At 40.5% G+C, this 27,254-nt stretch overlaps 2 protein-coding genes across 9 annotated transcripts in view; both read right to left on the bottom strand.

Annotated features, from left to right (window-relative positions):
• The window catches only part of LOC142097997 (uncharacterized), a 1,069,021-nt gene that overhangs the window by 73,999 nt on the left and 967,768 nt on the right, over window positions 1–27,254 (bottom strand). The gene's annotated exons all lie outside the window — the stretch shown is intronic.
• Window positions 11,771–27,254, bottom strand: part of SSBP2 (single stranded DNA binding protein 2) — a 152,967-nt gene continuing 137,483 nt past the window's right edge. For 4 of the 8 annotated variants that reach the window (XM_075180269.1, XM_075180284.1, XM_075180278.1 and 1 more), the window contains 6 exons: window positions 25,872–25,926; window positions 22,288–22,358; window positions 21,465–21,543; window positions 20,158–20,186; window positions 16,525–16,623; window positions 11,771–12,451 (listed from right to left, as the gene is read on the bottom strand). In XM_075180269.1, coding sequence (XP_075036370.1) covers window positions 12,422–12,451; window positions 16,525–16,623; window positions 20,158–20,186; window positions 21,465–21,543; window positions 22,288–22,358; window positions 25,872–25,926 — 363 coding nt within the window. In that variant the 3' untranslated portion in view covers window positions 11,771–12,421. The remainder of the gene's footprint in view (window positions 12,452–16,524; window positions 16,624–20,157; window positions 20,187–21,464; window positions 21,544–22,287; window positions 22,359–25,871; window positions 25,927–27,254) is intronic. The other 4 variants (XM_075180295.1, XM_075180326.1, XM_075180316.1 and 1 more) reach the window with 1 other exon arrangement.

Below are 27,254 nucleotides of genomic sequence, written 5' to 3' on the forward strand. Positions count from 1 at the left end.
CTAGCAAGAATGGTAATGCTAAACAATGGCCTCTGGAAGACGTTCTTGCTTTTGAGCTGCTGAAGCAAGCATTAACATCCACTCCCATATTGTAACTTTTTTCTGAGGTTTAATGAGGTTTGATGCATCCTCCGTGTGGGTCGGAGCTATGCTTTCCCAAAAAGCAGCTCCTGAGAAACACCATCCATGTGGGTTCTTCTTGCATGTGTCTCCCTTGAAAGAAAAATTATGGGATTGGGAAAGAGAGCCCCTGGCCATAAAATTTGCATTAGAGGAGTTATTATTATTATCGTAGATTTGAAAGGCGCCACAGTACTCCGCAGCGCCGTACAGTAGGGAAAACAGTACATACATAAAACAGTGACATACAAGGTAGACAAAATAAAATCACACATGAAAACAAAGGGTATGAAGGACCCTGCTCATTAGAGAGCTTACATTTTAATTGGAAGAGGGCATATTTGAAACAAGAGGAGCAGCTCAGAGTGGAGATTGGGACAGTTGTGACGGTACATTTTTGTGAATAGTATTATCGGGCATAAGATCACCTCTAAAAAAGAGATGGGTTTTCAAAGAGCATCTAAAGATTTGAATCCTGTGAGAAAGTCTGATTGAGTGTGGTAGGGAAGTCCATAAGTGGGGAGCAGCATGGAGAAGTCTTGTAAGCAGGAGTGAGAGGTGGTTACCAGAGACGAGACAAGGCACTGGTCAGAGGTAGATCTAAGAGGGCGGGAGGGAAAGTATTTTGATATGAGATTTGAGATGTATGCAGGGGTAGTGTTGTTGGGGCTTTGTAGGTAAGGGTAAGAAATTTGAATTTGATTCTGGAGGACACAGGGAGCCAGTGTAGGGATTTGCAATGTGGTGCATATGGAGTGGTGAGAGAGGAAGATCAATCTTATAGTAGCATTTAGGATGGATTGAAGTGTGGGTATATGGGTGTCAGGAATGCCAGATAGCAGGGGGTTGCAAAAGTCAAGACAGGTGAGATAGAGGTGGGCATGTAGTGAAGGAGAGGAAGCAGAGAAGTTGGGAGGGAATAGAGTCAAGGGGACAGGTTATGGGGTGGGATAAACAGAGAAGTGCAGAGACTTTGTCTTCAGTTATTGGAGATAATGAATAAAGGGTGGATTGGGGAGTGTAGGTAAAGGTGGATAGAGTAGGTGGAGTGAGTAGATTTGGCATGAGGAAATATCTGGTTGAATGGTGTTGATTTTGTCTTTAAAATAGGTGGCTATGAGGGAGGAAGGGGGAGGAGGTGCAGGTGGGCAGATAAGTGGAAGATGGCAAATAGGCGACGTGGGTTAGAAGACTGGGTGAATATTAGAGATTTGAAGAATGTTTGTTTGGCAATTGAAATAGCAGCGCTGTAAGATGAAAGGATGAATTTATAGTGGAGAAAATCAGGATAGGAATGAGATATGGTGCAGTGGCGCACTGCATGTGCTATTGCAGATAGCGGGTCTGTTTGGTCTGCCATGGTTGGGGTTTGGATCGTCGGACACTATATTTAGTAGCTGGAGCTGCATTGTTAAGGGCTGAAGTGAGTGTTTTGGTATAGAAAGAGGCGGCCTGATTAGGACAGGACAATGCAGTCATTGGAGAAAATAGTTGTTTTAGTGAAAATGAGAAGTGGATTGGGTGAAGAGTACTTAGGTTTCGTTGTGTACGTGTGTATTTGGGTGCAGGGGGAAGAGCATAAGGTAAAGTGAGGCTGAAGGAAAGGAGGTTGTGGTCGGAGAGTGGGAAGGCTAAGGGGTAAATGTATCAAGGTCTGATTTTGCCAGCGTGTTAAAAAAACAAACTCATCAAATGTATCAAGCTGCGATTTTTACCCTGATCTTGAAAATCGCTGGTCATCTCCGGCGATTTGCAGCGATTTCAAACACTCCCGTGTTTGTCAAACTCTCCTGTGTTGTAGCAGCGAGTTGTAAACACATCACTGTTACACTGCCCTGGCTCCGGCAGCTGTAAAAACTGTAAAGAACAGATAAAAGTTTTCTTTTTAAAAAGCGTGGGGTCCCCCCTCTATTCATGCTTAACCCTAGTGCTGCCTGACTACTGCTGGTTCCGTGAAAATCGAGGAAAAATTTTGCGTGGTGTCCCCCCGATTTTCACTTAACCAGCACTAGGCAAACCAGCCGGGGTTGGAGGCACTATAGCAGGGGGGACACGTGGCAGTGGTCCCCCTGCCATAATGACTATCCAACCCCAGGCTGTTCAGCGCTGGGCTGGATTCCCTAGGGAGTGGGGTCCGTCGAAAAAAATGAGCGCCCCCCCCTCCCCCCTCCCTAGGGACATTCAGCCCAGTGCTGATAGCACCAAGGCTCTTCCTACACCCCTGGGTGGTGGGTGTAGGGTAAAAACAGATAAATGGTAAAAAAAAAAAAAAAAAACAGACACCATTTTGTTTTGTGGAACTACAAGTCCCAGCCAGCCAGGTTGCACAAAATATTGTGGCCATGCTGCTATTTGTATAACTACAAGCACCAGCATACCCACGACAGCCAGGGCATGTTGGTACTTGGAGGACCACAAGTGTTATTTTTCTGCAATCAAGACAGAAGATTTGTGGGATGTACAAATATGGGCCCCCTCCCTGGGTGAAGAACAGAAGACTTCAATCAACAATGGGAAAATCCGGGGGGCCCCACGCAAAATTCTTCCCTGATTTTCACGGAACCAGCAGTAGTCAGTCAGCACTAGGGTTAACCATGAATAGAGGGGGGATCCACTCTTTTTTTTTAAAAAAAAAGTTTTATCTGTTCTTTACAGTTTTTACAGCTGCTGGAGCTCCAGCAGCTGTATGACAGGCAGTGCAACAGTGATTTGTATATATTTTGCATCTGGTGTGTTTGAAAGCAAACTCTCCTGAGTTTGCTTAATCGCAGCTTCATACATTGGAGACTTGTATAGCTGCAGTGGCAAACAGTCGGGAGTTTGATCTCTGGCGATTTTGCAAATAGCGATTTTGACAGAAGCACAACTCTGGCAATTTTGCATGAAGTCTCAGCTTCATACATCTGCGAGTTTCAACTCTCCCGAGAAAATCGCTGATTGTGCAAAATCGCACTTTGATACATTTACCCCTAAATTGGAGAAACTGGAGATGGAGCAGCAGCGGGAGAAGACAAGGTCAAGGGAGTGCCCATCACAGTGGGTGGGAGATGAGGTCCATTGGGAGAAACCAAAGGAGGTAGTAAGTGAAAGAAGTTTAATGGCAGAAGAGACAGTGGGATTATCAATGGGAATGTTGAAATCTCCTAGCATGAGTAGACAGGTCCAAGGATAGGAAATAAGTGATCCAGGCTGCAAAGCTGTCAAGGAATTGGGAAACTGGACTGGGGGGGTAATAAATGACAGCAACATGAAGGTGGAGAGGATAAGATAGATGGATAGTGTGGAGAGGGAGGGCTCAGAGGGTATGACTTAGAAGCTGCAGCTTGGAGAAAGTAGAATGCCTACTCCACCACCTTGTTTGTTTCTAGGTCAGGGAGTGTTGTTTTGGGGGCGGCCACCATATGAGAGAGATGCAGGAGATGTATTGTCAGAGGAGGTAAGCTAAGTTTCTGTAATGGCAAGTAGGTTGAGGGATTTAGAAATGAATAGATCATGGATGGATGTAAGTTTGTTACAAACAGATCTTGCATTCCATGTGCACAGGAGAGAGCATGTTGGTGTCAGTAGCTGAGGGGGAGTACTGACATTGGATTGCTATTTGGAGGCTTCTGGGATACCTCTTTGGTAAGTTAGCTCTCAATTTAAAAACACATATGTATGGCCCAAATATATGGGTCTCTCATTGTTTAGAGTAGGACCATCCTATTAGCAAAATCACCGTGGAGTGGTGGGTGGCTTCAACATACATTTGTAAATGTGTGCAACTGAGACTTTTGCATTTTTATCTACAGTAGAAATAGCAGATCTGTTGCTGGCTATAGCAGTGTGCTGGGGGGATTTGTCTCTCATAAATATATTTGCCTACTGTAGTCACGCAAACAATTCCGGAATTAAGAGGAGTGGATAACAGTTCTTGATTGTAATCTTATTCAGTTCCCCCTAGTCAATACAGCGGTGTAGAGTACAGTCTTTCTTTTCAACAGTAGGAGAAGTAGAATGGTGAATGAAGCCCTTTTTAAAATTTTCATTCAGAAATTTCCACAGGACTTTTAACTCTACTTCAGACAGAGAATAAAGATAAATCTCTGACCCTGTGAAGATATACTCCCTTACTCACTCACTACATTCTGTCAATGATCTTTGCCTCTCCTCATTACCTATTACTGCCTTCAGGACATTGTCCATGCTGTTCTCCACATTTGGAACTCCCCGTCCAGCTTAATCAGACTCGCCCCTAAACTCGAATCTTTCAAATGCTCTCTCAAAACTCACCTTTAACACTTACCTACCCGGCTCAATCTTCAAACAATTCCCTTATCACACTATAACTGCCATATCACTCCACCTCTATCTTCTCCATTTCCCACTCTAATCCTCTTAACATCAACTCTCACATGTTTGGGCCTATCTACTTCCTATTTCCTCATCCTCTTTGTAATGTTTCCTTTGTTCTAGTTGTGTTTACTTATGTAATTGCTTTCTCTATAGTCTCTTATATTGAGTTTTATTGATTCGTTTGTCTCTTACTTACCTGTATTTTTTCTGTTTATTTTTTGTTGCTTGTCCGACGCTGTGGATTCTGTGGCGCCATATAAATAAATTAAGTAGATGATAAGGTTAAATTGTAAACACATCTAGTGACCAATTAACCAGTTACCACAATTAAATGATAATAATTTAGAAGCAGAAGTTTAGTTTTGGCAGCACAGAACTCCCATATCAGGAACACACGGAGAGGGATCCTGAACCAGCCTAATTTGGCACTACCCGCGCCCAGTGTCTAACGTGACACTGCTGTTCACCCCTGCAAGGTGGTTGTCAGGATTCAAACACAGAGCATCTACCTCTGGAGACTGCTGCTCTGCTGACTGAGCTATTCTGACTTCTCCGTTGAACTATTCTCCTGATGTTCCAGCATGTTCTAGCGCCACCCCATGACTTCCTGTGAAAGACTTTCCTGTTCCTGTCTTCAGATTATTGTGCTCCTGCCAGTAATCTAGTTCCTGTTGCTGTATTCTGCCTCCAGTTATCCATTATTTGTATACCAACCTCAGATTGTTTTCAATTACACCTCTGCCTGAACTCTTTGCCTTATTCACTTTCTATGTGTACCGAACCATTCTAATATTAATTAACCTTTAGTGGCATGCTCTGCTTCTTGCCACTGTACTCCAATTCAGTCTCTAGACCGTTACAGAGGTGTGGGCTTGTTTGCATGCGCCAAGCATGCCACGGACCTTGGGGTGGGTCTTAAGCATAGTTTGTATGTGGGGTGAAGATCTGTATGTAGACTTGCACAGATTAATATTAGAGATGAGGGGGCTCGGATATCGGAAATCCGAGCCCACCCAAACGTTGCTGATCCGAGCCGGATCCGAGACAGATCCGGGTATTCCCGCCAATTGCAAAACTGAAACCGAGGCTCTGAGTCATAATCCCGCTGTCGGATCTCGCGATACTCGGATCCTATAAATTCCCCGCTAGTCGCCGCCATCTTCACTCGGGCATTGATCAGGGTAGACGGAGGTTGTGTTAGGTCAGGGCGGTCCTCTGTCCTGCTATATCTCGTGCTGTGCTGTTCAGTTCTGTGCTGTGCTGTGTCCTGCTCAGTCCAGTGGTCCTGTGTCCTGTGCTCTGTCCTTCTGAGTTCAGTGGTGCTGCTGGGTCCTGTGCTGTGTCCTGTTCAGTCCAGTGGTGCTGTGTCCTGTGCTCTGTCCTTCTGAGTTCAGTGGTGCTGCAGGGTCCTGTGCTGTGTCCTGTTCAGTCCAGTGGTGCTGTGTCCTGTGCTCTGTGCTTCTAAGGGCAGTTATTTCCCCATTATTCCCAAATTATAAAAAATTACAAAAAAAGTAATTATAAAAAAAAAAAAAAATATCCCAAAACAATCCTGCAGTATAAGTCCATTGGTACTGCTATATTACAAAGTTCACTGATTCTGCAGAATAGACTGGGAATTAGTGGAAATGATTGTTATTGAATGTTATTGAGGTTAATAATAGCGTAGGAGTGAAAATAAACCAAAAAACTTGATTTTAACACTTTTTATGTTTTTTTCAAAATAAATCAGGATCCAAAACCTTAAATCCGAACCAAAACCTTTCGTCAGGTGTTTTGCGAAACAAATCCGAACCCAAAACCTCAAGCAAATCCGAATCCAAAACACAAAACACGAGACACCAAAAGTGGCCGGTGCACATCCCTAATTAATATGCAGCATAGTAAAGACTGGAGCTCCCTGCACACAGGGAAGATAATTCCAGCCAAAAATTGCAGGTACCGAGGAACTGACTAGGAAAAGGCAGCACAGGAGATCCAACTGTGAATTAACCAGGAGCAGGATATGCACAGGGGAGCCAGAAAAATCCCTGCAGCAGGGTACTAAGAGAGATACACACACTGGCTCTCTAGAAGTGCACAAAGCAAGCTTAAATAGTGTGGCTAAACGTGCAGGGGGCAGTGTGGAGGCACGAGCAGTCATGTGTCTGTACCTATATTAGAACAGTGTCCACATCCAAAATGATGACCAGCAGCAGAAGCCATCAGAGAGGAGAAGACCCGGGACGTGACAATCCAGACCTGTTAGATGGGGTATAACAAGCACTGTTCTTGTGTATGTTCAATTCTATTCTTGCTGCAGACATAACCACCAAGTCTCTGTTCAGTATTTTGTGCTGTAAAATTACAATTTAGTGTGACTTTTCCCCCACAGAAGACATATTTTCTGGCTGTGGATTATAATTATCCTGCACAGTTTTACAGTAATTAGCCACAGAGCGTGCAGAGGAGGTGTAAAGTGTAAAATGTACCGTATATTAAAACATGGGTTCCTAGGTCTGGTGCTGTTGCCAATCCAATTTCTTGGTTATGAAACTGGAATCCAGCTGTTACAAGAGCATATACAGTGTTCTAGATACAGGCTTGTGGGTTGTATAGATTCAGTGCCAAGGAGCAGTTATTGTTCAGAATGAACACTTCTATATACATATAACAGCTGTCCTCTGTATCTCCTCTTCTTTTATAGATGTAGTATGACACATGTTTAAGAAACACGGTACAAGGGACATTATAGAAATGGTTTTATGTCAATTTTAAAAATCATTTATGGAAGCAAAAGCAGGAGGGAAACGCAATTACTAAGTTGGGACATATTCTCATATTAACTAGGACAGCATGGACTGTAATCCTGATCATTAAATCTATAGGGACATGCTTCTTCTTTTCTTTTCAACATATTTTAGAAATCCTGAACCTTTTTAACAGACATTTACTAAACCTGAAAATCACCTGGGTGAGGCATTCCTCCATTCCACTCATTTTCAGACCTGTTTATTTTTTTATATATATAAAATGAAGAGACTTCCTGTAGACATACTGAGGAAATCAAACACAGATCAATCTTTTTTGTATATATAATTTAAATGACATAGGGAGATATGATACTGAGAAATGTGATTTTGCTAAGCTGACGCCATCTTGTTGCCTTATGGCCATTTTGTTCTGTTATAGCTTAAATACAATTAGATGCACCTGTTTTGTAGGAGTAATTCATTATTTGCAAGGTTATGCTTATAACCTTGGACATACCAGACAGGAGATAAGCCAGCCCCCCACCCACCCTGGGGAGTTCTAGTGTGGATAATGAGAGAATATACTAACATCTGTATGAAGGGAACATGAGTGGTTAAAACCTTTTGGGGCGTAGTTTTCTGTAATACATGATTTTTACTATATAGATAGGAACTTGTAACTAATAAAGCAGAGTTTATTTGTACACTCAAACCATGCAGTGTATTTAATTCTCTCCAGCTGATGAGCTCATAACTGATAATCTGACACTTACAGGTGAACAATCTGATATAGATTCGACAATACATAACAAATAATAATTTACATAAATTAAGGCCACTTATTTCTCATCCAAGTGAAGACTTAGCTGCAGCTGGAGAAGGATTATATTTATCAGCCAAGTAGTTGTGGTGATTCTTGAACATGAAAATACAAAAGTGGGCGCAAGTGGTGTCTGTGGCATAAACCAGGCACGTGTTACTACTGGTTCAGACATACACTAATCTGAAGATACGTACGGGTCTACATATGGGGATACTCTATTTTGACATGTAGATTTTGCTTTGTTTTTTGAGAGGAGGGGGTTAAATTACACGAAAATTTGCAATCAACTCTGCAACAGGCCCAATGTCTACATATTTATTTTGAATGCTCCAAGTTAAGGGCAGACAAAGGGAGCAATCAACCCCTGGATCATGCTTATTTTGATGGCATATGGCACGACAGCAGCGTAGCAGTATATAGCTGCTTCTGTGTGACAGCTATTAATTCTAGCAGACATGCAGCAGAATTGCCTTTGAACGCTTTAGGAGAGGAGACAGGTACGCACGTTATGGGTAAGTGCTGTACAATTTGTCACTTAGTTGTTTTTGATTATGATTCAAATATCTTCAGCAATCTCATATTCTACATTTTAAATGTGTGGTTGATTTTTTTTTTTCTTTTGTTATTTTAGACATTGCACGTTTTACATCATTGCATTTTTAATATTAAGAGGCTTATGTAGAGGCGGGAGCAAGTCCAACTGATCAGCGCAAAAATCACCTCTCTGCGGTTAGGGAAGTGGTACAGTGAAGTTGATGGGCGAGCCTAGCAATGTAAAGTTGTGTTCACGGACTTTACACGTTATGCGGAGTTGAAACCAGATGCAAGGTCTCTAGGAGATGTATCTTTTACTAGTGGAACAAACCTTGCTGTATTAAAAAAAAAAAAAAAAAAATTAATTAAATTTAAAAAATAAGGTGTGCACCCCCTCCCAAACAGTTTAACCGACCCTAGTGCTGTTTGGGGGGAGGAAGAGAAGCAGAATTTTTTGTTGTTTTAACATTCATTTATTTATTCATGTATCTGCTTTACAGGCCACTGACTGATACACTTAAGTGTATCATACACACCGGCCCATAAGGCAGATAAAGAGGTGTGTTTGTGCAATTTGCGTAGTATTCCAAGTCTAAAGATCAGTGTGATTAGGAATCCTGTGTAAATTACAGGATGCAGCTTACAGTTCCGATTTCAGTGTACATTGCACCCAACTCTACATCAGGCTCTAAAGAGTCTAAACGACCATGTTCTATTTTGTACTTGTTCAGTTGGTAACACTTGAAATGTAACCGATTTAGACATCATAGCCAAGCATTGTATTAAAACAATATATTCAGTAAGGGTGATTTCTGAACATCAAACGTGGACCTGCATTTCTTCCTTATGTGCGTAAGTACGCCTATTTGTTCTCTGACATTTCAAGGCACATTCCCACTTCCTGGTCCTTGGAACTGCCTCAGTGCCTCAGGAATATCACTCGGTGGTTAGTGGCACGCTCTAGCAGAAACACCTAAAAATGTTCATGGTGGATAGAAATGTCAACTGCCCAAGACGCTAGAATAAGCCCTTCATTCATTTAAACTTTTCTGGTTTTCTCCTGAAATACAGCTTGGTTCATTTTAATGTATGTCTCAGTCACGAGAAGGAAGATACATCGGTACTGTCCATTTTAAGCATTTGAAGGTTTTTATTACATTAGTAAAAGGGTGCCTAGAAATAGTTTCCAGCAGAAGTGCAGTTGAAGGTACATAATGTACCTTCATTATAGCTTTAGGACAACTAAAATAATCATTTTATGGGGACACAATAACTGAGTGTCCTCCTGCAATGTGGAGAACTCCCCATCTAACTCATGTAAATGATCTTGTAGGTTACCAATACATATGTTAGTTAGTATAAGTTGACCTAAAGAGGAAGCCCAGTTCTGCAATCCACTATACTTCAACTACTCCCCTATAGAGCAAATAGGTGGGGGTCCCTTTGTGGACTTCCCATTACATGCAGCTGGGAGCACAGGATGTGTTGTGTGCCCAGTTCTCTGCCATAAATCAGAATATTTGCTACATTTGGGAGTGGGTGTTTGACACAGAGAGGGGATATTTAAAACTATAAAAAAAAAAAAAAAAATTGCATTTCACGTGTAGCTGTTGACTCACAGTAGAAGTAACTAACTAGCAACTTAACAATTCACTAAGAACAGAGACATCACAGAGGTTGAGACACATTGTTACTCCAGAAGGATTGTTATTAGTGAATTGAAACACTGAATATTTGTCCCTGGCCAGAAAATGGCTCCCACCACTAGGTGTAAGCAATGGATATATTTTAATTTATAAATGTGTGAGGAACTGGTTGCTATGTGTTCATATGACCTGCTGGACCATTTTATCATACAAACCACTTGAGGAGGGACAGGTAGACTTTCATTAACCCCCGTGAATCTTATTGAACGTATATAGCATAAATATGCTACCATCCTATAGCAATCAGATGTACATTAGTCTAGTTTACAATAGAACCAACAACCCAATATATAACCTATCTTCTAAAAACTAGGAAGGTGGGTAAACCTAAATAAGCTTTCATTAATAACCTGTCACTGTCAGATTTAAATCAACTTAACCATGCTTTCCAAGCTATAGATCTTGTGAAAGTGTGTCCATATTAGTTGTGGTAGCCCCTAATATAGAGTTGTGGAGTATGGCATGGGGCAAGAAGGGGCATTTACATTGGTCGTTCTCACAGATTTTCAGACTGTAAAACCTAAGGTTTAGGTAACATTTCTCTTCACAAACTTGTTGTGTACTTTAAGTTGGTTGGCATAATACTTGTTATGCTGAGGAAAATCATTAATGTGGTTCTATACCCAGACCATAACCCTACGACAGCTACCATGCTTTGCCAGCAGCACCTGTCATTCATGCTGGGGGATGTTTGATAAGCACACAATGGTGAACAGCTAAGGGTCCTCGAGGAGGAGGGCTAGGTAACTGGAGAGCAGAGTTAGAAGTGGTGGAAACAGGAGGAGAGCTGGCCCTGCTCAAGGGAGCGTACAATCTAAGGGGAGGGGTAGACAGACAGAGAGACAGGGGTGAGAGAAGGAGGAATGGAGGCAGATAAAGGGAAGGGAGATGAAGGGGGAGAGGCAGAAGATAAGGTAGGAAGTTAAGTGGGAGACTGGAAGGCTTTAAGAAAAAGGTGGGTTTTTAAAGCCCGTTTGAAACTGGACAGATATGGGGAAGCTCTGATGGAGGGAGGGAGCTTGTTCCAGTGGAGGGGGGCAGCCTGGGCGAAGTCTTGGATGCGCGCGTATCCAAGACTTCGTAAATCTAAGGTCAAACGTCAGAAGTGACAAGAGAAAATAATTTAGGAACCATGTAAATTATGGCCAATTTAGCGTCCATATTTGAAATCAGGCCCTAAGTGTATACTTCATGAAACACTTTCCTTCCAGGGTCAACTTCAGATATAAAAGCAGGGTATACATTGAGCATAACCAGATTATATAGTGTGCAGTAGGTCTGAAAGCCGAGAAGCTATCTCATCCACTCTCCGGTAAATGTCCTGCAGATTACCTATACATTGAAGATTCATGTGTTGGCTATATGTAAAACATAGTTTCTTGTTGTCAAACATCGTGGTCAGTCTAATTTCCACGCTATACTGTTATTAGAAAATAAGTCACTTTATTTCTCTTTGTTCTCACCTATCTGATATCAACGACTTCAATGACAAAAAAAATACTAAAATAATCAAGTCATGGTGTCATTCATGAGGTTTTCAGAATTTATGTACAAAACTGCACCTTTACACAAGTCTCTAGTGACATAATTGAATTTCCTAAACCCATCAGTCAAACATTCTTCGATAACTTGTATCAAAAGCAATTTAATAAAAGCACTCATAAGCATTTTATTCCTATCCATGATTGCAGACATTTACAAAAACCAGAACAACATTTGAGTTTACTTTAAAAAATAACTTATTAAGCAGTGATATACACAGCACAAAATAGTTCAGGGAGAAAATGCAACAATTGATAATTCAAAATGTAAACGTGAAAAAAACAAAAAACAAAAGATGGAATAGAAGTCTCGCTACTTAAGATGGCATGTGATAATATCCTTTTACAATGTCCTGTGGGAATATATATATATTTATATATATTTATATATATGTACAGATGATAAATTGCAGTTCGGTTTAGGGCAATTTTTACATATGCCACTCTTTACAGTCGCTCGAGTTTACGTTTGGACCCGCTTCTTCACATGGTAAATGGCAACAGAGAGAAAAAAAGGTTTCGTGTGACGGGAACCAGGATCCTTAAGTTATGATGAATGGTTCTCCTCGGTGGTAGATCTGTGAAGAGGGCTAACTCACTGCGGTCTTCATGACGAGACAAGATGATGAATCACACACTCATTGTCATGCTAGGAGAATACTGTAGAGAGACAATTCAACAGTTACTACTGCAAACAAAAGAAGGGCATTGTTTCAGGATATTCTAGACACCTAGGGCTAAATTTACTAAGCTGCGGGTTTGAAAAAGTGAGGCTGTTTCCTATAGCAACCAATCAGATTCTAGCTGTCATTTTGTAGAAAGTACTATATAAATGAAAGCTAGAATCTGATTGGTTGCTATAGGCAACATCCCCACTTTTTCAAACCTGCAGCTTAGTAAATCTAGCCCTTAATATGAATATTTAAAGTGCACAATACCCTCTTTACACAGAGGATGCAGCTCTTTGTGGGCTGAACAAAAATTCACGAATATACAGTTTATCAATTCACTGTAGAATTAATGATTCATGAATACTGGTCATCAAGTGCCTTAGTGATGTCATAAGTTACTAATGAATTAATAAACCCAAAAAACATCTGCCTCTACTGTTGGTAGGCAACAGGACCTGTTTTAAAGGCAGCATTTTATACAAATCCTTACATCAATTCGCTAATACTATTAAGAAAACTAATCAAATAAACATCATTTGAGATTAATAAAACTGAGCTATTGCAAATTAGTTGCACCCGCTCCCAACATAAACCTATCACTTTGATCTTGTGTACAATGTAAGGTAAAGGGTTACACCAATGTCAAACAGTGATTGTACCTGTACTCTCTGGACAGGCAGAGTAATGGTCAACATTCTGGTGATGCAGATGGTGCAGTGATTTACTACCCTAAAGAGTTGTTACGCTAAGTCAAACCTTTATAAGCATAATCTCTTCTGCCCTAAGAGGAAATTCAAATGTGCGCAGTATGTTACAATACTAACACATCGCTGATTTTTGGTTGCACCTCACAGAAATGTTTTACTTACCATAATAATACACAGAAGTCTGAAACGGGGAACTTTACAGTAGGCACTGAGTGCACTTCACGCACAACTGAATACCCCCCTAAGCATTTAAGTAGCTCAGTATAATTCATTACAAATAAATGGTACCTTAAATATAAGCTCACAGCGCAGCAACAAGTCAAATACAAATCCTTTACAGTCACCTCACTTCCTGCAGATTCTTATATCAATATATACAACCCCCTTATTGGACCTGACAATGCACATGTCGTATACCCACAGCAAAGGCCCCATATGGGGCCTCAGTGAGGTCACTAGTTCCCAGTGCTTATCTGTTCAGCCAACACAATGCTTGTCTCCACTCAAACCGGTGGTAACGATTACCACCATTCCGACACGCAGAATTCCTGCAATAAAAAAACCAAGAAAGACTGAAAAAACAAAAGCAAATTAAACAGACTTACCTTCAATCCGACGCTGGAGATAACCGATGGAGACAGCATGGCGAAAACAAGGTATTCCGATGAAAGAACTGTGCGGCACTGCAATTTGATGTCATTGCGACGTCTGTCAATCTAAATTTAAAGCGGCAATGTGGGGACCCCTACGGTTAAGTGTTTAAACCCTTAACTCCACATTGCCGCTTTAAATTTAGATTGACAGACGTCGCAATGACGTCAAATTGCAGTGCCGCACAGTTCTTTCATCGGAATACCTTGCTGTCACCATGCTGTCTCCGTCGGTCATCTACAGCGTCGGATTGAAGCTAAGTCTGTTTAATTTGCTTTAATTTTTTCAGACTTTCGGGGGTTTTTTTGCAGGAATTCTGCGTGTGGGAATTATCAGTATAGTTATATCGTACCCAACCCACTGAAACAAAATGCAGATGTGACATGAGGATATGTAAAACATATCCTTACACTTGGTGCAGGGCATTCATACCTGTGATACATAATGTTATATTTAGTGAGTATGTCTGATAAGTAGGGATATCACTTCTGTGTAACATCACTATGAAATTGTGCTATGGCAGTTAGGGCATTGTAAGTGACATGCTGTGAGAGATATATATTAATTATATATATACACACACACACACACACACACACACACACACACACACACACTCTAATATATTATATATAATTCATACAAAATAAAGAATTATAAAAACAATATTTTAAAAATTGGTGTATGGCTGTATCTTTAAGTCATTGCTGTCTATACACGTAACCTAACCTGTGTCTAAATGTTTAGACATAGAACTTTGCTATACAGGTAAATAAACAATGTAGAATCAGGCACAAAGTCTCCAATTAGATAAACATATGCAGCGTTCCAATAACACGCACTTAGGTTACTGGCTGCTCTTTATACACACACAAAGTATCATGACCAAACTGCACGGAGAGGGTTATATTTCAGGAGGTCAGAACTGTACAGAGATGGTTAAGGCAGGGAAATGTGCAATGGGAGAGGTTAAATGAACTAAAGGGAATTTTTCTGCTAGCCTCACATTCTCCCCAATATTATTTCTCTACGCAATGGGCTTGATGCAGAGTTGAACATACACAGTTGCGTATCATAAATTGCGTGATCGTGTTTTGCGCATGCCCATAAAAATAAGATTTTTGTACAATCCCTTTCTCATAGTCCATTAGGGGACACTGCGATTCATACTTACAGTAAATCCAGCTGGGGGACATGGCTACCTTGGGCCCGTAACAAAGGTGCCCCTAGGGATGGGAACACTTAGACATAGCTGAATGTAATCGGCAGTGCATAGAAATCTGCCCAAGGTAGCAGTATCCCCCAGATAGGATGAGGAAGAAACACACAGGTACCTACGCACAGTTGCATCTTCTGGTGCAAGCAGGCGGAGCTGTGACGGGGAGTTATAACGTATGCAGAGTACAGTAAGGTCGTGTTTGTGAATTGCGAGCCAATGCAGACCTGAAAGCAGACGCAGATACGACTTTTACATCAGTATTATCTGAACCAGCCTAGGGTTGGTACAAATACACAGTGATGAGGAAGTTGATCGCCAGCACTAGCTGGCTGCTTCTGATTGGATGACTGCATATTCACCTCTGAAGCTGCTGGGTGGTTTCTTCATTTATTGTGCATATATTATAGGATTGTGTGTATTTACAAAAAATGTTTTTATGTCTTTCAAGCTTATGCGAGGTGGTTATATCTGCTGTATCACATGAAGCCTAACAATGCAAAAATGTTTCCCTGTCACAACAATGTTTACAAAGGTGTGTGTGTCTGTGTCTGTCGAAATGCCACAGATGCATGTGCGCTGAAATAAGTCATATGTGTGTGCGCATTTTTCGGCCCATATATTACTTACATTGCGTTCAACTCTGCATCAGACCCAGTGTCTTAACATGCAAACAACTGGACATGGTGGGGACGGTGTGCAGGCAGTGCTATGGTAAGATATGGTAACCTGAATCCTAGGCTGCGTGTACATTTGGAGGTGTCTGGATGGGAAGGGCATTGTGATTGGCAGGCGCAGTGACCTTCCCTTATTACAATGAATGTTCCCATGACAAGAGGCCTCTTGTCCCTTACATTTGTTACATGGGCTTAGTATATAGATACAAACCATGGCTTTCCTTGCTCTTTAAACCTTAAATCACCAAATGTGCATGCATACTAAATCTAACAATGTTTTCATTATATTTCATGGTTTTCCACCCGTGGTTCACAAGCCTCGGGTGGCTGTAATTAATCTGTAAAAATGACTGAGCCACTGAAAAGCCAACAACAAGTACTAGAGGGCTATTCTTAATGAGTGCGGTGTTGGGAAACTGACCTTCCATGATTACACACAAGATATGGAAAAGGATTAGGCAGGTCCTAGTGTGATGGAAACATTCCCAGAGAGGCATTCATTGGTATACTTTAGAAAAGGCCATTGTAATTGACTTCATAACTGCAGAGCACAGATTGGTTTTCCTATTGTGGAATATATCCAATAGCAAAACAGTTCAGAAACCCAAAAGTACTACTGGTGTTCTCCTCCTCAGTAAGAGGGTAGGGCCACGCTCTCTAGCGATTTGCTGGCTGAACTAGGTGTCAATTTAACATGGCTGCTCACCTAGGTCCATAATATTGTGAACAAATATGTCTATTATTAATTGCCTTATATAAGTGCAGCCAAAACAGGGACGTCCTTCCTTTGTAAGTAACACAAAACACTTACACTTTCGCTCTGAAAGGGGTTTAAGAAATTTCCACCCATTTCTCCGTCATCTCTTGGCGTGCCTGGCTGGTTACTCAGACTCATGTTATTCGGAGAGTTCTGTCCGTAAAATTTAAAGATAAATACATAAGAATGTTATTAAAGGCAGTCCATATTTGTACAGACATGTGTATGCTATAGGAAATATGCCAGCTGTCAATATCACTACCACTGCAGTGTGCTATGGATTGGCCGGGTGAAATTCACAGGAACGCAACCTTTTCTATGGTATGCCAGAAACACCGCGTCATCTGTCACAGACACACAGCCACATTCTGTTTGTAGTCTGAACCAATATTCATGAGAGCATTGCAAACCAGTTCACTAGGAACCGGTACGCCATGAATATAAGCCAATTATATCACTGGTACCTAGGAAATGAATATATATGGACATGAAATTGCATGCTGGTTCAGCCAACAAATGAATACCTTCACTGTATGTAAGTGATAGGTCCACTTTAAATTCCAGATGCAGCTACTTCTGGTTTATAATTGACTTTCATTATAGAAAGAATGAGGTTGAAATCTGTACCATATAAGGGTTATTTTCATTCTCTCTTGGTGTCAGTAGGATCTTATTAGGGACAGAGTGAGGGTTATTTACCAACATTGCTGAGAAGGTATAAATCTGTATTAAAACCACAACAACCAATCAACAATTAGATTTCGAGCAAGGTAGACCAATGCCTGGTTGGTTGCTATGTTTTAGTGCAGATTTGAACCTTTAAGCAGTGATAGTATATAGCTGGTCTGGCCAACCTGTGGCAATCCACGTGTTGTGAAACTCCATGTCCCAGCATGCCCTGCCAGCTATTGTCTGGTTATCTACTGGCAAAGCATGCTGGGGCTTGTAGTTTTACAACATCTGGAGAGCCACAGGTTGGCCAAGCCAGCTATAGAGCCTTTATAGTAGGTGTCTGTTGCCTTATGTATATTTTGTACAAATTATGCAACTAAACTCCTTCAGGTGCAGTCATGAAATCAGGCGTCTCCCCTCCCCCCTGCTGTTGAGTAACTGAATGGCAGAAAGATTATGGCATTCACTTCTTAGAGCAATGATAATGTGTTATCAAGATCAGAGGATTACGACCATGATCCAGAACAAACTCATGATTTATGGATACTTATAGTGAAGCATACACGGACAAGAATCACTGGCTCAGTCATTTTAAAGGCTTGTGCACATAAGTGTTATCTAAATCCATCAACAACTGAACAGAGAAGAGATGGACAGAAATAACACCTGTATGCCCATAGACTTTATGCTATTTTGTTATTATAATTCTGATTTCCCTCTGTGTTCCATTACTTAGAGTTATGAAAGCATAATACGAGCCCTATATAATGACTTGAGGTGATGACAGTGGACAGGGATTGGTGGAACACGGAAGGAGGTACATGCCTGTATGAGACTTTCACATCATACAAATGACTCGGTGATATAAAGAAATGCCTAGCGGTTCATACCAGGATTAAACCACCACCATTATCAGTCTTCAAGGAACCTAATTTCCTGTGACCAAGATCACATGGACTTTTCAAAAGTCAGGATCTGAATGATCAGGATCCATAACCTAGGTCTATGTGCTTCTTCGGGTAGGAAACATTTTTTGCAAGTTGAATATATTTTATCAACTGACACACAAATTATTGATCATATTTGAAAATGAATATTGCCTCTGAGCTTGGTATGTATCAAGTGTAATTTGTTAAAAATTCATTAAAAGCATATAATAAAAAATACGGTGCAGAATAAGACCGAAAATAAAATTCATACACTATGATATACATATGACAGGAGTATTGGAAAAAGGATATTCTTGAAATGTCCCCACAATCACCCAAACCCTGCAATCCATTTCTAGCCCATCTCAAATTAATATGTATATATGGAGCATCGATGGAATAAATTGGTGTCAAAAAATTACCAAAAATAAACAGTTTCTAAAATCAGGTTAAGTATAGCACCATCTACTCTCCCCATCTGTCTGATGCTGGTCATCCATGGAGGTTTCCGATGCACAATAATTAACAATCAGCTTTAAGTTACTCACAATGTTCTCTAGTGTAAACAGGTAGACTACTCATACTCCGTGCATGGCATGTGTGTCTCACTCTCTTACTTGCACTCTCAGTGTAATACTTATGGCTTGATTTTATTACCAATACATAGACTGAATGGCCAAACAGAGGTCCCAGACAAATGTATAATCAGATGGAACATGCAATGGAAACAGTCTATGGGACCTCTGTTTGACTATCTGGTCTATGTACTGGTAATAAGAGGAAGAGACATGTATCATGCCTGAAGCATGAGCAATCCTCCATCCAGTCTGTGTAGTTGTGAAAAGGGGGAAGTAAGTTTCAGGCTTGGAGTGAAAGTAATCTGTAGTATATCCACACTACAGAGAATATGATTGTTAATTATTGGGAATCAGAAACCCGGCATTCAGACTGGTTAGAAGACCAGGCCATGCAATACTCTCCTAGCATTGGTAACAGTTTATATTTATAATTGCGTGTGAGAATTTATGGATGGCATGGGCAAATCTAGACATTTTGTTAGGGAGGGCATCACTGTGATTGATGGACCCCCCTTCACTCATAGCAGGTGTGACCACACACTAAATACATGTGCCTGGCGGTCACCCTTCCCCCCTGGATACGCTAGTGTAGGACGGATCCTCCATACATGCATATTAGCAATTAGGAATGGAGACAGATTATATACTTTGTATAATTGTGTAGACATTTATTTAATATCCTTTTGCTGACACACCTTATATGTATATGATGTGGATTTTAAAACGTTTCTTTTCTTTTTCATGTTGAACAAATTGATTGTTCATGGGATTACACCAGTATTATAAATTATCTTTATTCATTATGTATTCAATGAAGTTTTAATCAATGACATTTGATATATACAAAGCAAATTTTCAACTATATACTTAATTTAGGTGTTCTGCAACTGCACACGGCTATTTCCAGATAGAAAGATATAAACAGATAGATATTTCTCATACATATTACGCAGAGGGGGGAATTCAATTGGTCGTGTTACTGCCGTAAGTAATGTGGCCTGCGCTCTATAACGGTTAAAAAGGTAATTGTAACCCAAATCATTGCTTGAAGCTTGAAAATCAGACACAACCTGGGTCCTGGTTGAAGAAAAGCTAATGGAGAACCCCAGAGCAATCAGGTAGGGGCATTTGCCTTGGACCTGGCAGCATTTGTAGAGATAGTAATATAAGGGACCAGAGGAGAGACCCCCACCAAACTACTACTTTATGAGGGAGGGGAGGCTTTCTTAGGACTTTTCCTTTGTTTATTGGAGTTCTCTTTTAAGAATTTCTGATTTAGAACAATCTCCATGATCCAAATTTTAGCTTCCAAATGTTCATCCTGTCACGGACATGAAAAAGCTACAAAATGTTTCTGCAATACGCCAGTAAATTCTATACCAAATCATACAATAAATAAGAACACTTGTAATTCCATTATTTTAGCCATAAGAACAAGTAGATTAGACTAAATATTGTATCCAATAACCTCATTCCTTCCTTTGGCAAGGTGGAGAACATGTACTCACCTTGGAAATACTGTCCATGTCCCCTGAGCCTACAAAACACAGCACTGATTAGAAACACTTCAAAACATTCAAATATCGACACAAAATAGGTTAAACTGAGTCATGGTGGAGATCTATAAATGTGACACTAGACTTAATAGAGGCAGATTTCCTCATTCTTAAAATAACGAGCTATCGTTCTTCATTGATGCCTACGTTTGTCTGTACACCGCAGAATCCTCACTCCCACCATGTTCAGTGGTATTTTATAATTATGTTTCAAATATAAAGGTTATACTTTTTAGCATTAGTGAGGGGGAAGAGATCATAAGTATCACATAATCAAGTCATGTAAAATGCTCCCCAGAGAACCCACCCAGAAAGGGTCATGAAGGTTAGAACTTAGAAGCAGTAACAAGGAGACGGCTCCGTAGTGTGAGCTTATGTACTATTAATATGGTAGGAAAGGAGAATTACAACACTCACATTAACAAACCACTGTTAAAGAAAGCTGCACAAGTGGTATATCTGCTACATTCAATGCTGTATAAAGCAGTGATGTGAACACACCTTTGCACTAGGGCACAGAAGTATTTGCAAACTGGAGAGTCACTGCAAAAGTAATGCCACTAGGGGGCTTTATTTATGTATGCAAATATTAAGTACCGTATTTCCCCATGTATAAGGCGCTCTCATGTGTAAGACACACCTTAATTTTGGGGAAAAAAAATATTACGGTAGCTGTCAAAAAAAGCAGGAAGAGTGTAATGGCCGGCTGCTCTGGTTGTGATCAGAGCAGCCGGGCAGCACACTCTCCCTGCAATCGCCAGCCCCCCACCTCCTCCGCTGCCACTGTGCCTCTGTCCCCTTCTTCCTGGATCCTCGCTGCCACTCTGCCTGTCCCCCTCCGCTGCCCCTGTAACGCTCGACCCACTCCCCCTCGATCCCCCCACTGTCCCGCTCCCCTTCAATCCCCCCCGCTGCCCCTGTTACGCTGCCCTGCTCCCCCTCGGTCCCCCCTGCTGCCCCTGTAACGCTGCCCCCCCTGCATCCCCGCTACCCCTGTATAAGACGCACCCAGGTTTTTGACCCAAAAATTTTTGGAAAAAGGTGCGTCTTATACATGGGGAAATACAGTTCACCATTTATACTGAATGTAAGAAGGTTCTACTGCGGCAGCTTCTTCAACCTCAACCTGGGCTAGAAAGAATTTGGTTCACATTTGTAGTAGCAAAGCCAAAATTTATCGATAAGTTCTAAAAAAAAAATAATTAAATATTGTACACATTAAATGGTGAAACAAGACATCATTTTTTTTAGACGCTTACCTAATGAGCCATTTATATGGTGCGGTTCCAACCCACCTAATCCACTCATTGGGCCATCTGATCCAGGACCCATAGGGAACTAGTACAAATAAACAAGAGACAATGGTAAAATGGTTTGCCTTCCCTTTAGTAAGCCTGCATGTGGCAATTGTTTTTCTTTTTCACTAATAAACTCCCATACTATTCTTATCAGCACAAGTTACGAATGTACAATGACACCAAACCATTAAGGACTTATTTTATAAACACATATTCTATGCCAATGCTGCACGTACATAAATCAGTGAATTGCAATGTAATGAATTAAAACAACATTTCTAATATACCTATATTTTATGTGTGCATTTCAGTTTTAGTGTGTGATACCCAAGTCAGACAAGATGTAGATTATGAAACCTATTTTGTATTGGTTTTCATACAGCTCGGCCAATAGAACGGGATGTGAAAGCGGGATAAAGCATAGCTAAGCCTTATCCTCACTGTGGATGGTATCAGTCTCCATGGGGTAAATGTATCAAGCTGAGAGATTTTTGGCGGGTTTGAAAAGTGGAGATGTTGCCTATAGCAACCAATCAGATTATAGCTATCATTTTGTAGAATGTAGTAAATAAATGATAGCTCCAATCTGATTGGTTTTTCAAACACGCCGGAAACTCTCAGCTTGATACATTTACCCCCATGTCTCTTTAGACACACGACATGAATAGCAAAGCTTGTCCCCAGAAAAAGAAACAATTAACAAACATTCTGAGTGTTTCTTCTATTCTATCTATATTAATAAAGTTAAAACTTAACCAGCCATTAACTGTTGACCATTTCTTACATTAGGTCTGTTGGCGCCGGGAGGTACTGCATTCATTAACGTGTACATATTGTCTCCAGAGTTTGTTGAATCTTAAAGAGAAGGTTACAATCAAAAAGTTAAAAATATTAAGTACAGCGCAATAATATACATATATGTAACATCCATCAGCACCAGTAGTAAATGAAAAAAAGCTCTGAAAACAAAATAGCACAATAATCATAACAGGTTACGGATGCCATAGCCGATACTGTTGAACGTCTTTCACAATTATGGCTGGAAGAAGATTCAAAATCGTTAAGTCAGAAAACCATCTACAGAACAGATAATGTGTTTAAACGAAACAGAACCCTCTATAAGCTTTTGAAATTGAACACAAATAAATCATCATATCAATTGACACCTTCAGTTAGAGAACAGGTAGATTAACATTCACCTACAAAGAAATAATATCATTATTTATTAGATCTATATCTGTATGAATCCAATTCACAGGAACTACATTGGTGATGTTCAATAATCTTATACTATAATCCACACTAGCTGTTTGAAACCAGGAACGTTTCATTTAGAAACAGTGTCTGCCATCAGGACAGGTGCGTGCTTTTATGTCATTGTTTAACAAACCACTGTATCTTGCCATCCTATATCTGTAGGCCCATTTGAAGAAGAGAAATATATGTTTATGGAACGTCTGTATATCTCTTCACCAGGTGTAGCCCCTATAAAGTCTAGTGCAGCTCTTTCCTCAGGCACCTGTCCCTTATACCACTATGGCTACAATCTCTTCCCAATCCCCTATCATAGTAATGAACCAGTATGCCATCCTAGTGGTGCCAATATAATGGTAAGGGGTCTCTTAGACTCTAAAAGAAGAACCAGCCACGTGATGGAGTCTGGTTATTGATATATAACAAGGGGCTTCATACGGTGGATTTCCCCATTATAGTGATAATCAGCCCAGGCTGCCTAGAACTGGGGCTGGTAATCCAACTTGCAGGGAAACTATGGTAATTGTCTCGCTCCACCACATACTGATTTATTTTGATCATCAGTCCTGCTCCTATAGGAGGACCAGGTCTCCTTACTGAGACCTGACTATAGCAGCATGAATGGCAGCATGACACCCTCTTTCGATAACCTATTCTGTAGGTATAAAGTGTTCATTTGAAACTGGTTGGGCGACTGGTGACTGTCCAGCCGTTGTGCTGACAGTTTGATAACTCTGATATCTACACAACGCTGCCTGACACTTGGCTGAAGCTCTGGGCGACTGAACCAATAACCAATATGGACACATTTAGTTTCAATTAAATTATTTTTGGCCATTGGTCCAACAGTTCACACCAACATCCAATATCAGACAACTGGTCAGCATTAGGCAAAAAAAAAAAAAAAAAAAGAAGATTTGGGTTAGTTTGTGACTACAGGGTTTTACTTCATTCTTATCTGCTGTATTTTGTTTCCCACGGACTCCTCCAGCACAACTATAATCTAAAGAGAAAAGGATGATTTTATGCTAATTGTTTAACAGCCTCCCACACGTGAGAGGGTGCTCCAGAGAAGAGAATGAGAGTGTGGGTAGATAGATAAGCAGCCATAACTAGATATCACAGGTAAGGATTATACATGTAATATAATGAATATAGAAATGTTTATTCAAACAGCACTAGTCATTTCTATGTTTGTTATGTTTTCTTCTTATTGTGGAGATGCCGTCTCTTTATGGTAGAATAACTCAGTGGCTTCTGTATATTGACGCCAGCTTCGGAGTGCAAGAGACACAGACCAAGTTAAATGTGCTCATTTTCCTGTTGATTACGGTTTATCCAGTTTCTGCAGCACTACAGAATCTCTGGCCAGCTCTAGATAGTAACAGTTTTAACACTAGTAGGAAATTTGTAACATCATCAAAAATACCAAGTCTTGGAGGTAAATTTGTCAAGCTGCGGGTTTGAAAAAGTGGAGATGTCGCCTATAGCAATCAATCAAATTCAAGTTATCATTTGTTTAGTGCATTCTACAAAATGACAGCTAGAATCTGATTGGTTGCTATAGGTGTAACACCTGGGGGTATATTTACTAAACTGTGGGTTTGAAAAAGTGGAGATGTTGCCTATAGCAACCAATCAGATTCTAGCTGTCATTTTTTAGAATGCACTAAACAAATAACAGCTAGAATCTGATTGGCTGCTATAGGCAACATCCCCACTTTTTCAAACCCACAGTTTAGTAAATCTAGCCCCTGGACTTTTCAAACCCGCAGCTTGATAAATTTACCCCTTGGTGGTTGTTCTTTTTTGGGTGAAGCATCTGGGGCAACACTTATTTTCAAGATGTTTATCCAGCTTTCTATAAGCTCAGCCACAGTCATCTAGCGGATTTTAGCCACCAAAGATCGTGGTACATAGATATGAAAATGCAGACACTTGGTTGATAGCTTCACTTATCAGTGAGGAACTTATCCTTCCCAGTGTCCTGCAACAGTCTAATATTGATATTCCACTCCTACAAAAGCTTATTAAGAAACGGATTATCAGGCCAATCAAACAATAAATGATCATTCTGACTATTATCGCATTTGTGTGTACCCTTCAACAATTATCGATTATCGTTCCAAAGCACATCATATCATATCATTTGATTTTTAAACCAGACTAAAAATTTTGTTCAATGATGGAACGACGTAGTTCTAATTCTGCAGTGTGTATCCCCTCATAACCAGCAGTGTCCATAGTTCTCTATGGAGTTAGCAGATTCATGATCTTTTCAGCCGATGGTTATGACAGATGAAGAGCACAGATCTGAAGATAAATCATGTAAAACGTGGTTAGTGTGTACACATGAATCGGCGTGCTAATCGGGACATTTTTTTTTTTAATTGTTGGTAAAATCGTTGAGGATATCGCATCGGGAGAATTTTGTATAGTGTGTACCCAGCCTAAGTTTCTTCCAGGCAGGATTCAGACCTGTGAGCAAAAGCACTTTGTAAATGTCCTATACTATCTTCATAAAGTGCAAAATGCTTATGATGCAGCATAAATACAGATGCGAAATCACTTTGCACCTCAATTTGCAAAAATGCTCATAGATCGGGTTTACAGAACAGTGTAGAACTGAGATTTCATTTTGTAGATTGAGATCATTATAATGCGTTAAACGGGTGCAGATGGAGCAGTGTCAGGGGTTTCCTTGCCATGTGGAGGGGCGCACAGCCAGTTGCACTCCGCACCTCAGAGCTGTCGGTAATTGGGCCTAGTCCTACACAGTGCACTGTGCTATATAAATAAGCTACCAAGCGGGAGGAGTGCCCACTCGCAAAACCCTGAACCAGCACTAGACAATCTGGACTCAGAGTCTACCAACTGTGGGGTCATTAAAAATATCGGGAACCCTGGAACAGGGGCCTCAAGACCCCCATTCACTGCCAGACAGCTAAAATGGGCTATTGTGGAAACCCACTTGTGATTGGCTGGCAGTGAAGAGGGTCCCGATTACTCATTTTCCATCAGTTGTCGTTTTATACAGTTTTTACAGATTACACACATATACATACAAAAATACACACACACACACTTACGCATACACTAGATTAGTAAATATACCTGCTGGACTGGGCATAATGGGTGTGCCTGGAGGACCACCACCACCAGGGGGACCCTGCAGAGAAGCATGAAATAGGTCAGAATTACTGAACAAGGAAAAACTGCTGTGGATTAGACAAAAAATACATCAATAGAGATAAAAATAAAAAGATAAAATAGAACCTAAGAAAACACAATAGCTGAGACACATATTCAGTACATTCAATGCCCTGACATTGGCAATACATTTAATTAGAGCACAAACTCCCTATGTTTATGAATATGAGCAGGACACCAGGGGTTCCCGAAAAAGTGCTGAATGAGTTTCCAAATTTATGTCCGATATTTATGGGATAACCGGTTCCATTGAAGATGTTGGCAAGTAAGATGTGAACACATTTTTCAGGCACTGGGTAAGTGATCACCGTTTTAGCATTGAAGAATTACAAACTTTTGGGTAGATTGATCAAAGATTAAGTGCTTTCGCTAGTAGCAGAGCCTTTTTCCACTTTGATCGATACATTAAATTGGTACCAACCCCTACCAGCGGCAAAATTCACCAGCTTTCACTGGTGATGGCCTACCCGCGCTTTTTATGGTGGAGTCTATTTAAGAAGTATAGTGGCAGTACTGGTACATCTGCAATGCTCAGCTCAGGATGGTGACAAGAGGTTAAAATCATAGGAAAAACGCTTTACCCTTTGAATACTGCATTGTTCAATGTTCCAGAAGGTTTTGAAATGTTTTTTTTTTTTTTTTTTTTTAATTTTTTACCATTTCTCTTAAATTCGTGAAACGGAAAGCAGAAATATGGGCTTTTAGTTTTTCTGCACGTGTGCGAGACGGCTCACACGTACACTTATCCACAGAGATTGAGAAAGTTAACCCTTACTGTGGCGTTGCTTTCAGCTGCCCAGGAAATATTTTCTTGATAAGTTGTAATAAGTGATTTTTTCACAATAAAAAATAAATAAATCAAAATCATTTTGATAAATAGACCCATTTGTTCTGTTTCTTCAAGCAGTATTTGCATGGATATAAACCATTCATGTAAAAACCAGGGGCCCGATTCATTAAGGATCTTAACTTGAGACACTTCTTATTTCAGTCTCCTGGACAAAACCATGTTACAATGCAAGGGGTGCAAATTAGTATTCTGTTTTGCACATAAGTTAAATACTGACTGTTTTGTCATGTAGCACACAAATATCAACTTTAAATTTCAGTGTACAAATAAGCTATCAAGTATTTGTGTGTTACATGAAAAAACAGCCAGTATTTAACTTATGTGCAAAACAGAATACTAATTTGCACCCCTTGCATTGTAACATGGTTTTGTCCAGGAGACTGAAATAAGAAGTTTCTCAAGTTAAGATCCTTAATGAATCAGGCCCCAGGTGATTA

Source organism: Mixophyes fleayi, chromosome 1 (genome assembly GCF_038048845.1).
Source record: "Mixophyes fleayi isolate aMixFle1 chromosome 1, aMixFle1.hap1, whole genome shotgun sequence".
Classification (NCBI taxonomy): domain Eukaryota; kingdom Metazoa; phylum Chordata; class Amphibia; order Anura; family Limnodynastidae; genus Mixophyes; species Mixophyes fleayi.